This window comes from Callithrix jacchus, chromosome 12 (assembly GCF_049354715.1).
Source record: "Callithrix jacchus isolate 240 chromosome 12, calJac240_pri, whole genome shotgun sequence".
NCBI classification, from domain to species: Eukaryota; Metazoa; Chordata; class Mammalia; order Primates; family Cebidae; genus Callithrix; species Callithrix jacchus.
In genome coordinates this window covers 104,006,995-104,019,096 of record NC_133513.1, presented here as the reverse complement: position 1 = coordinate 104,019,096, position 12,102 = coordinate 104,006,995, and the positions used below count along the sequence as shown (strand labels likewise).

Here is a 12,102-nt window from a genome sequence, read left to right as displayed (position 1 = left end):
CTGGGAGGGACAGCTCCATTCCAAGTAAGTGTTCAAAATGGAAGGATTAGGTTTCAGGCAAACAAGCAAATGTGGAGGGTCATTGGAAAAGACCCACGCAAGGGCAGTGAGTTCGCTGCTGAGAGCTCCTCATGGCAGGCAAAGTAGACATCCCTGTCAAGTCACAGGTTTCCTAACTTCTTGGAAATGGATGACTTTTATCTCTGAGGGCCTGAACAGCCTGGCACAGGAGTCAGCAGGGAGAGTTCCAGATTTGGGGCTTTTCCGATCTTCTGATTCCAAGCAGAATCCATGGGGTTGGCAGGGGTGAGTCCTTGCAAGCTCTCATTCACCCTCGATAGTCAGCTAATCTTTGGGGACCTGACATGCTTAGGCTCCATAGTCTCTCCTCTAACCCTCCCTGGCCTGTTATGTGGATACAACAGGTGATGTTCAGAAATGAGAAGCAAGTCCAGGTCAGTTCCCATGGCCTGTTAAGTCAATGTGGTACACCATGGCCAACTGAATTCATGCTCCAGGAGATGGTTGCATTTGACCATGAATAGGAAGCTCTGAGCCAAGGAACCGCTCCCTAAAGATGGAAATTCACAGAGGGTGGAGGCAGTAGTGTATGGTATTTTGCAGGCAGGGGAAGCTCTAAAATCCCAATATCTGGGTTTGCACAGAGACTGGCACTGCCACTTGGTGACCTTGAGGGAGAAAGGGCCCCCTGACTTCCCTGTGGCGTCAGCACCCTAGTCAGGCTACTAATACCTCCGGCTTAGTTACTGCTCCCAATAACCCTCCCCCATCAGTCTCCACCCAGAAGCCAGAATGATTGTTCCGAACCAAAAAAAAATAAAATCTGATCATGTCCCTCTCCTAAGAAATCTCCCATGGCTCCCCATGCCTTCAAGGTACAATCCTTTTCCTGCGGCTACATGATCTGCCCTACCTTCCTCCACCCTCGCCACTCTCATTAAAGTGGACCTCATTAGTTGCTTGAACATACAACACCCCCCACACCTGCCCAGTCCCTTTGCTGGACCTATTCCTGCCCATCTCTCACCTCTCATCTGGCTGCATGCTTCTCCAGGCTCCCTCCCCAGTGCCTTCTCCTGGGCCAGCTTTCCCCATGGCACCCACATTGCTAGGCTTACCACTTGCTGGAGCCCACAAAGGAAGAAGCTTCCCTGCAAAAGAAGCTCTCCCCCAACAAAACAAGAAGCTCGCTCTCCCCCAACAAAACAAGAAGCTCTCCCCTCACAAAAGAAGCTCTCCCCCAACAAAACAAGAAGCTCTCCCCTCACAAAAGAAGCTCTCCCCCCACAAAAGAAGCTCTCCCTCCACAAAAGAAGCTCTCCCCAACAAAACAAGCTCTCCCCCCCAAAAGAAGCTCTCCCCCCACAAAACAAGAAGCTCTCCCCCCACAAAAGAAGCTCTCCCCCAACAAAACAAGAAGCTCTCCCCTCACAGAAGCTCTCCCCCGACAAAAGAAGCTCTACCCCCACAAAAGAAGAAGCTCTCCCCCTACAAAAGAAGAAGCTCTCTCCCGACAAAAGAAGAAGCTCTCCCCCTATAAAAGAAGAAGCTCTTCGCCCACAAAAGCAATCCCCCTGCAAAAGAAGAAGCTCTTCCCCCACAAAAGAAGAAGCTCTCCCCCAACAAGAGAAGCTCTCCCCCGACAAAAGAAGCTCTCCCCCCACAAAAGAAGCTCTCTCCCCACAAAAGAAAAACCTCTCCCCCAACAAAAGAAGCTCTCATCCAACACAAGAGGAAGCTGTCCCCCTCATAAAAGAAGCAGCTCTGTGGGGTAAAGACCCTAATTAGTTTGTTCCCCACTCTACCCCAACACCTAGTACAAAGAGAGGGATGTTAGTGACATTAGCTTGGGGACAGCTCCAAAACATAGTTGAATGCATAAAGGAAGGAAGGACTCTACCATTCATTCATTAAATGTCTCTGTGCCTCCCCTAGGGCAAGGGCATAAAAAGCAACCCCCTCAAGTGTGTCCAGGGAGCATGCTGAGAACAAAGCAGCAGACTCCCCAGTGTAACCGGGGGACAGGTGAGGACATCTGCCTGGGCCAGTCCTCATCTCCCCTCACCCTGGCCTCAGTCTCAGTGGCTATCACTGCTGGGCACCTCTGAGCTCTGTCTGAGCCACAGACATGTGTGGTTTGCCCAGAGAACTGTGGGCCAAGAGGAGCCAGCCACATGGGTTCCTGGGGCTCTCTCTCATTCTCTCTCTCACCTGATCAGGTGGCAGGGAAGACAGGGAAGAGGATTGTGTGTGTGTGTGTGTGTGTGTGTGCGTGCGTGTGCATGCGCGCACGCACACACACACATGATCACACAATCTGACCACACATAACAACCCCCACAGAGCCTTGCATCTGCATAGTCAGGGAGGAAGGAGGGCCTGTGCTTTTCTTCTAGATGCCCAGTGACCCAAGCAGCTGGCCCTTGGACAAACTGCAGAAAGCAGGCAGTTGGCCTCCCTCCAGCCTGTTCCCCAAAGTGCTATTACTCTGCCTTTCTCAGGCTTTGGGTTCTACACTAGATATTCTCCACTTGCCCCCCACCAACCCCCGGCTATAGTTTCTGCCCTTGTCCATGCTGGGCCCTAGAAGGCTGAGCCCTGTGAGCTGCTCCCTCTCTCTTTCTTCTGTGCTGAGTTCCAGCTAAGTGCAGCCACCAGCAGATCAGGGTGCAGGAGTGAGAGTGGAGAATGTGCTGATTCTCCCTGCTCTCCCCATCCGGACACAGCTTAGCAATGGTTGCAGGGGTCCTCTGCCAGCAGTGCCTTCCAGGTATCCTTCCCCAAAGTCCCAGTTCTAATAGTGTGGCTAGTGCCTCCCTCCCCTGTCCCCTTCTGAAGGTGCTGACAGCTTCCCACTGTGCAAGTCCCAGGGTCCTTCTCTGGCCCTTGTAGGTTTCTCTTAACCCCACCTATACCTTTCACATAGTCCGTTTTCAATTCCCCTTCTCTCATCCCTTCTCAGGGTGCCATCTTGTTTTTCTCAGGTATAGATTTTAAAGAGGTCTCAAGTTCCTGCCCTTGAAAAAGCTGGGGAGAACAGTAGTAGCCTCTCACCCTGGCCTCTCATCCCCTCCAGAGTTTCCCGTAGTCAGAGAAACTGCCCCTTTCATGGAGAACAGGACAGCCTGGAAGCTAAGAGTATGCCTGCCAGAGAAGCAGTGTTTTTTGGCTGCTCCAGAATGTGCACATTCCAGAATGCACATCATCCCATCTTCCTCCTAGAAGGGGCGTGGCATTCCACCTTGCGGGAGCAGACCCACAGGCAGGGAGGGGCCAACTGAAATGAGAACCAGCGACATGCACCACACTCCCCTTTAATTCCCTTTGTGACCTCTTCCTCTGGTCTGTACATGTATACCCTCAACTCCCCAGATGCTTCCACGCCTGGCCCAGATGAGCAAGGTGGTGCTCAGTGTCCATTTGTACCTGTTTACACACACACAGATACATACACACACCCATACACAATCACATGTTAAACACACACAGATGTAGGCTTAGCCTATGTTTGGAAAACACACCAAACCCTCACTTCTACCCCAGCCTCAGTGAGGCCCCTGGCCCCTAGACCAACTGACCCTACAGAGAACACATGGCTTGGCCATTCCCAGTGTGCCTCACCTATGTCCTGGGCAGAAGGAGAGAGCACACTCAGCATTTCATAGAATCATAAAACGGATCAGCAGAAAAGCCCCATGAGATCCCTTAACCCAGTATTACCCAACAAGTGTTCCAGCAAACATGATTCACTGAGATGCTCTGTAAAAAAACATGAAATTCCAGTCCAAGGAGTTTGGAAAACATAGCACACCATGTCGTCCTCTCTCAGACAATCACAAACCACATGGGCACATCAAAGTCCTGAGCAATCCCGAAGGAGAGGTTCCTACTGAAGACTGTTTACCCCAGCATCCCCCCAGACAGATGGCAGTCAGACAAGACAATACGTAGATGACAGACAGTAGAGGCAGAGAGAATGATAACAGTGATGGATAATGGAGATAATATAGATTTTTGTAGATGAATTAACTGCATAGAACACACTTTTAAATAGACCGACCACTTTCATTTCATAAACAAAGAAGCAGGGACTCAGAGAGGGGTTTGCTCAAGATCACACAGCTGGTAAAAGACAAAACTGGGCCTAGAACCCAGGCATCATAGTGCTCAGTCTAGGCTCTTCCCAACAGGCCGTGTTCTCTCTTTTTGTATTTAACTAACTCGAAGCCCCAGGATTTCTGGTAATCAAAGAGATCAACGCTATTCCCAAAGCAAATCCGAGTGTTAGTGATTTCGCCCCATGACTTGATGCGGCCTCCCCCTCGGGCATGCCCTCTACTGAGGAAGGCTCCCCTTCCTGCACCTTGAACTCTCAGGCCCATGGTGAGAGGTGGCATGGCCCAGGGCAGAGGCCCAAGGGCTAGCCTGGCACTCGGCTCTGGACCTGGGTACCTGGATCCTATTATGCTACTGAGTCAAGGAGATTAACTTCCTTACAGGTGTCCCCAAATGGGGACAGGACCTTGCCATGCCATCCCCAAGGATAAGGTTGGATGAAAGCTGAGGTCTGACCTGGGCCCAGGTGCCACTGCCCAGGCCTGGCAATGGTCCCACAGGACTTAGAGAAGAAGCTGCTAGAATCAGAGCTTCTTTTGTGGGCCTCACCTTCTCAGTCAAAGTGTTGGCATCCCAACTCCCACATCCTAAGCCCTGAGCTCCCAGCCACAGCCACCTCTTCCCACTGCTCACTCACAGTGCAGATGCCCATTACCCTTGGTGGGCGCACAGCATCCACTCTCCCACTGCCACACTGTCAGTGTGTGTGGCTATTTAGTGCTTTTCACAGGCACATCCTGTCTCCCCATGTAGCTCCAAAGCTTCCAGAGGGCAGAGGCAGGCCCTAATCTCATTTCACCGGGACAAGCGGTGAGCTTTGCACAGTGCATGCACCTAGCATGGTGCTTGACACAAAGCAGGCACACGGGGTCCTCTGGGGTTGATTAGCAAGTCACCACTCCCAAAACAAAATGGAATTCATGTTGGGTGTATATGGCATCAGACAGAGAGTCTCAGGGAGGAGTGGGCCCAAGGGCCCCTGGAATGCTGCATAACCAACAGCTTTTCTAGGTCTCAGGTCCCTTGATCTGCCAGTACAAGGTAGGCGTTAAGGACTGATGAGGATGCTTCTGGCTCTAAATCTTTGATTTGATTATAGACTCATAGACAGGGGAAAGCCCAAGCCATGTTTTCATCCTTCTCTCCCCCAGCCTTTTGGCCTAGAAGAAATTGAACAAAGCCTTGGGGAGGAGGAGATCGTGCTTGTGCACAGGTTCAAACGAAGGTACTGCCCTTTCCCCAACCCAGGGCACTTGCAGGAGCAAATCCAGCAAGACACACTTCAGACCCAAAAGCCAATGGCTTTCAATAAATATCCCAGCCAAAGTTACATAAAACAGGAGATTCTGCCACGCAGACAGACCCTCTTGGCCCAGATACTCGGGAACAGATACTATGGACTGGAGGCTATGTATGGGGTTAGAGTCTTATCTCCTGCTCTTTAAGCCAAGATCCCTTTAGGAGCTATTTTGCTTCAATTCCCCTCCCCACCCCACACCTTGGCAGACTGTTGAGTCCTTTGCAAATGAATAAACAGCGATTCCTACTGTGAAATCAGAAACCCACCCAGGGCTGGGCTCCAGCCCTCTCTCCCTCACTTTCTGCAGGCTCCATCCATCTCTGAGGCTTCTCTGCTTCTGTATCAAGGAAGAGGGAGCATGACACCAGAGGCCCCTCCGTGTAGCACCATGGCCCACGCTGCTTCTCCCTTTTCTGGGGAAGTGGGCCTCTGGGGGTGGAGGCAAGGCAAATACTTCCCTGGCAGACAGGACAGAGCGGAGAGTCAACAGCAAGCAGTGTTTGTACCTACTCCTGTGGCTGGGACACACAGCCTGGGTTCTGGGGGCCTGCCAGGCAGGCTATTGTCTGGCACTGTTTGCCTTTGGGGTGATGGGTGCCCTGGAGCAAGGAAGGAGAGGAGAGGCTGGGGTGAGGGTGGGGTGGGGAGCAGGCCACAGAAGCAGACCAGGGAGCTAGCCTTGGCGCCACAGGCCAGGAGGCTGGTTTGTGAAGGCTCTGAGCCAGGGTCACTGGAGCCCAGCACCTGGCCACCCTTCTGTCTGCCGGCTCAGAGGGCCAGGTGATGGCACCTCCTCACCCCCTCAGAGCTACAGTCATCCCTCTCCCAGACCTCTCAGTGCTCTCAGGGCTTTCCATCCTCCCCGCAATGCATATACAGACACCCTCTCCTGTACCAGGTAAGCAAAGGAAGATAAGGAGATGCTGCAAGTACTGCCCAGAGGGTGCAGAGGACCTGCTTCTTGGGGGGTGTCCAGAGCTGGTCTGAACACACTGCAGGGGGCTGGGCTCACAAAGTCTGGCCTCCCCCAAAACCCACAACCTGGCACTTGTGTTTGCCCCTCAAGCCCCCCTCCTCCATGCGCGGCTCTTCATCAGTACTGCATCTGATTACATGCACAGAACTACTTCTACATACCTCTCAGCTACTTCCTAGCCCAGGCAGCCTGGAGCCAGAGCCCTGTCACCTAGCGGGGGGATCCTGAGCAAGTCGCTCCCTCTTGAATCTGCATTTGCCTTTTCATCTGTCAGATGAGGGGTTGGACTCCTGGATCTCTAAGGCCCCTTCCAGCTTCAAAGTGCCATAACCAGAGTGCGAGGACCATAAGCCCTCCTAGACAGCAGAGCAGATTTTGATCTTACAGCAATGCAACATGAAGAATGCACGCCTTTTGGCCGGAGATAATTCAAACCACAAACTGATATACGGTTCTGTTCAGGTGTTTAGATCACACTTTGCATAACCACACTATGGCGTATACACTGCCTTTCATATATTATCATGCTTTAAGGTATGATACACATTCTGGAGAATATTCCACACTTGGTGCACATACCACACTTTTTGGAGTAGATATACACTTTGAGGTATATAGACACATTAGGGCATATAGACACTGGGGTATGTATACACCTGGTATATATTACATACTTGGGATATATCTCACACTTGGTGTGAATAGCACACTTTGCATAGACACCTCTCCACTGGGAGGGTTCTGAGAAGGGTTAATGCCAAAACTCTGGAAAGGTCCTGGGGTTCAAAGTACAGACCCTAGAAGCAGATAAAGCTGGGTACAATGCATTTCCACCACTTGTTAACCTTGAGCAAGCCACTTGCTCTGAGACTCAGTTGCTTCACCTGTAAAATGGGGATAGTAAAACTTACCTCACCAGGTGCTTGAGAAAAGTAAACAAGGCAATGCCTACAACTGGTTCACCACAGTGTCTAGCACATCAGGAACACTTAGTAAGTGGTAGCTTTGTTATTGATCAAACATTTTAAAAAATTTTATAATGTACATGTATTTTTTGTTTTTTAAAAATCCATAAAATCAGATATTCTGAGATTCTTAAAGCTTTTGAAAACTCAGATAACAGACAAGAGGGCCACTTCATTCATATTTATTTCACATTTGATCTGTAAACTTTTTTATTTAAAAAAATCCACTGTCATTAGCAACATGTGCTGACATTAGTTTTTCTTTAGTGAAATAAGAGCGCAGGCCTTAAATTGTCTCTAAAACATGTAGAAACGCAGATGTAAACACCAGGTCTCCGCCCTCCTCCCCTGACTTTGGCAGTTCATCAATGACATGATCTCAACCAGAAAAGCAGGGAGGGGGGAAAGGACAACACTTTGATACCTAATAGCTCTGGGGGCAGGAACTGTACAGCTTGGCAGGCCCATTTGTCTTTTCAAACTGTTTACCTTGGGCAAATTGTATCAGGTTTGCTTCTTCCACATAATTTCCACTCCTTGGTATCTAAAAACAGCAGCTAAAAGATTTCCCCATAGTCAGCACTTTCGGGGCAGGAGGGGCACGCATACATACAAAACAGAAACATACATATTCTTCTTCAAGCAGTGGCCCTGGAGGGAGAGCGGGAGCACTGGAAAGAGGTTTTAAAGTGAGTTACTGGGGCAAACAGTGCATCAGAGAAAAATGGCTTTATACAAAGGGCTGATGTGAGGCAGAAAGGTTCATTTACTTATGTCCGTCATCATAATATTTACATAGGAAAAGGCAATTATGCTGTTAGGCACAGGAAAAAAAAATGGACATGAATCTTTTCCTTGTCAGGAAATCTCAAAGCAGGTCCATATCTAAGGGACAGTCACCAGTTGCTGGTGAAAAGGACGACATAGAGGGACATCATAACACCAGAAAGGGCTTGCATTGCAAAGGGGCTTGGCCTGAACCAGACAGCTGTGTCTGCCTGGAAGGCATATCTCCCAAGGCCAGGATTCCAACATCAAAACCAAGGCCAAGAGATGTGGGGTCCCCACGTGTCCTATCAAAAATATATTTACACTGGGAGATGGGGAGGGCAGGCAGGGCTGCCCTGAGCATTTTTTAAAAAAGAGAGGGAGAGAGTTGGGGATGGAAGGTGAATTAGCCAGGGTTAGGTAACCCCCATCCATTAACCGTTTGTGAGCCATGCCCTTGTAGTCCAGTGCTTGCTCTGAAGAGCTGCGAGCGCTGTACCAGGGAAAGAGGGTGAAAATACCTTTAGGAAGCAATACTGATTAGGGGTGGCCCACCAGGAAGCTGCCTCCAGGTCAGGAGTGGCCAGACCAACAACTGGAGGGGCGGGGGCGTGGCAGCAAGAATGCTTCCCTCGTAGGAGCAGCAGACGCCCACCTGAAGGGGGCTGCAGAGCAACCCCAGGCGAGGAAACGCAGAGCAGGCAGGACCCGGGTCTCCGAGCGCCCTGGGGCTGAGCACCCCCCAATGCCCGCTGCCTGCGGTCGGCACGAGTCTACGCGAGCGCCCGCAGAAAGCTCACACGATCCGCTTCCTGTCCCCCCGGCAGAGGATCTTCTTGAAGGCGCGGCGGAAGTCGTGGTTGAAGATGGTGTAGATAACCGGGTTCAGCGAGCTGTTGCAGTAGCCGAACCAGAAGAAGAACTTGAAGAGCGTGCGCGGCACTGAGCACCCGACGGCCGTGAGCGTGTAGGTGAAGAAGAAGGGGAACCAGCACACCACGAACACGCCGATGACCACCGCCAGCACGAACGTGAAGCGCTTCTCGCGGTTCTGACGCCCGCGCCAGCGCGACGCCTTAGCAGCCCCGGCGCGCTCCTCCCCCGGCCCCGCCGCCGGCATCCCGAGCCCCGTGGCCCCTGGCCCGCGCCGCGGCAGGCTGTCCCCCGGCTTCACCTGGCTTGCCCGGGCCTTGCCCTTGGCCCGGGGGCCGCGCTCATGTCTGCGGGGCCCTGGGGGCCGCTCGGCGTGGTCCGACGACGAGCTCTCCTCCAGGTCCAGGGCGTCGGCGTCGCGCGGCCCGGCCGGCGCTGGCTCACCCGGGGCGCCGTTGAGCTGGGTGGGCAGCGGCTCGGCCTCAGCGCCCGCCAGGCCCGCGCCGCGCTCAGGGCCCAGGCCGTTGGGCCTGCTCTCGGCGCCCCCCGGCGGCGCGGCGGTGGCGGCGTCTGGACCCCGGCGGCTGGGCGGCACGCGGGTACGACGCTTGGCGATCTGGTAGATGCGCACGTAGACCAGGATCATGATGAGGCAGGGCGCGAAGAAGGAGCCGATGCACGACGAGATGACGTACCACTTCTGGTCGTTGATCACGCAGCGCGGCTCGGCCGGCTGCTGGCCGTCGCCGCCGCCCTTCTTCTCGATGGAGATGAGCGGCGGGAAGGAGATGACGGCCGAGATGACCCACACGGTGACGATGATGGCCTTGATGCGGCGCGGCGTGCGCTTCAGGTTGTACTCGATGGCCTGCGTGATGGACCAGTAGCGGTCCAGGCTGATGGCGCACAGGTGCACGATGGACGACGTGCAGAAGAGCACGTCGAGCGCCAGGTAGATCTCGCACCACGCCTTGCCGAAGTACCAGTAGCCCATGACCTCGTTGGCCAGCGAGAACGGGATGACGAGCGTGGCCACCAGGATGTCGGCCGAGGCCAGAGACACCAGGAAGAGGTTTTGGGGCGCCTTGAGCGCGCGGCTCGTGAACACGGCGATGATGACGAGCACGTTGCCGAACACGGTGAGCAGCATGAGCAGGCCGGCCAGGCACACCAGCGTCAGCGTCACCTGCAGGGAGTAAGGGGTGGCCCGGGCGCCGCCCCCCGGCGCCTCGGTCCCGTTCCAGCTTGCGTTGCCGGCGTCCGGCTGCAAGGAGCCCATGGGCGCAAAGCTGCCCTCGGACAGCGGCTGCTCCTGGCGGAACATGAACGCGGGTGCCCGCTCGCCTGGGCCTGCTGCCAGCTGCCTTCCGGCCCGGCGCCCGTGGGTCCTCCTCTTCCTCCGGCGCCCCGCTCGCCTGGCCGCGGCTCACATAGGGAGGGGGCCGCAGGGAGGCCGGGCCCGATCTAGGGGACCGCTAGCGGCCCATGGCCCGGATCCCGCGAACTGCGCCTGGCCCGCGCTTCGGACGCTCTCGGTGGGCGCCTTCTCGCTCGGAGATCCTAACACAGCCAAGTTTTATTTCTAAGCGGCGGGAGAGAGTAGGGCGAGCCGATGGGTTAAGAGAGATTTATTCTTCAAGAAGAGAGAACAAAAATCATCGGTGGCCTGATAACTTGGAAGGATGACAGGAAATTAAATATACATATACATATCAATATCTATATTTTGACTCTTGAGCCTGAGCGAAAGCAAGAGGTCTTACCGTGTGCGGGGCCCGCCCCCACCCCGGAGGCAGCTGAGGGGTGCTGATGCGAGCTCAGGGTCCTATGTCTGTCTCCTTAAATCCCCGAAGCGATTACCGACTCTCTGGCTTCCCCCAGACGCTGCGGTGCTGGCCGGGCCCGGCCCGGGTCTGAGGCGCTGACTCTGCCGCCTCTCGGAGCGCCGCGAGACTTCCAAAGTTGTGCGCCCTGCTGCGGCTGGGGCGCACTGTGCTGAGCTCGGGGGCGGCGGCGGCGGCGGGGTGAAGAGTGTGGGGGCCGCATGAAGGCACCCCGGTCCTCAGGCGGGCTGGGGCAGGTGAACGATCAGCTCTTCAGGAGCCGCGACGGAAGCAGGGGATCTCCTGGGCGTCGGCTTGGTGGGAGCCGAGAGCGGCTGGATGAGCCGGGGACCGAGGACAGCGCGAGTTGGGGCAGGAGCGCAAGGCTGGGGAAGAAGGCGCTGGAGTGGCCGGGCGGCGGCGCGCCGACTGCTCGGCGTCTGCACGGAGACGGGGCCGCTGCTGCTCCGCTGCGCTCACGGTGGACACGTTTTATAGCCCCAGGATCAAGCCGGCGTTGCTGAGCAGCCGGCGTCAGCCCCCACGTGGGAAGCCGACCCTCCCCCGCCCCTCGCACCACCCCTCCGCCAGTCTAGCGCCCGCGCCCAACGTGGGACCCGGGGAGCGTCGCCCTCAGGCGAGATGAGCCCTTTGGAGAGGCGGGTACCTTGAACCAGAGGCTTAAAGGGGGTGGGGTCAGAGAGTGGGGAAGCGGCCCCTGCTGGGAGTTGGCGGTGCAGCTCCGGGCCGACGGAGCAGAATGCAACGGGCACCCGTGAGTGCCCTCTTGGAGGTGGATCTTGGAAGAAAGGGGAAGAAAGAGTGGAGGGGAATCCCGGCCCAAATCGAGGGAAGCAACCTCTGGTGTGAGTCACAGCTGGAGCCTCCTAGCCCCGAGCCAGAGCGGACCGGGCCCGCCGGTGCTCCTAGCGGCTGGGGACAGAGGGGTCCTGGCGAGGGAGGAAGGCGCGGGTTCGGATAGAACGCCTGGGGCGGAATGGACAGCACCCATTACGCCCGGAGGCCAGAGTTCAGAACTCCGCTTAGGGGAGAAGTGGCTACGTGTCCTCCCAGCCGCCCAGCTGTCTACGGGACACGCGCGACCTGGGGTCTGGACTGCGCCCCTTAGACGAGGTGGGGAGGGGGTCCTGGAGCCGAGCGCCAGGGCAGAGCGAGGACGCACTGACACCTGCTGGCCGCTCGTGGTCACGGCTGGAAGCGACCCGCTGACGCCGGGCGCTTTCTCCCTTCTCTTCGATC

The 12,102-nt window shown here is 55.2% G+C and overlaps 1 protein-coding gene across 1 annotated transcript; it reads right to left on the bottom strand.

Annotated features, from left to right (window-relative positions):
- Positions 1–7,544: 7,544 nt before the first annotated feature.
- Positions 7,545–11,311, bottom strand: ADRA2A (adrenoceptor alpha 2A). Its single transcript, XM_035269070.3, has one exon. The coding sequence runs from the start codon at positions 10,341–10,343 to the stop codon at positions 8,943–8,945; it is 1,401 nt and encodes a 466-aa protein (XP_035124961.1). The 5' UTR covers positions 10,344–11,311; the 3' UTR covers positions 7,545–8,942.
- Positions 11,312–12,102: the final 791 nt, after the last annotated feature.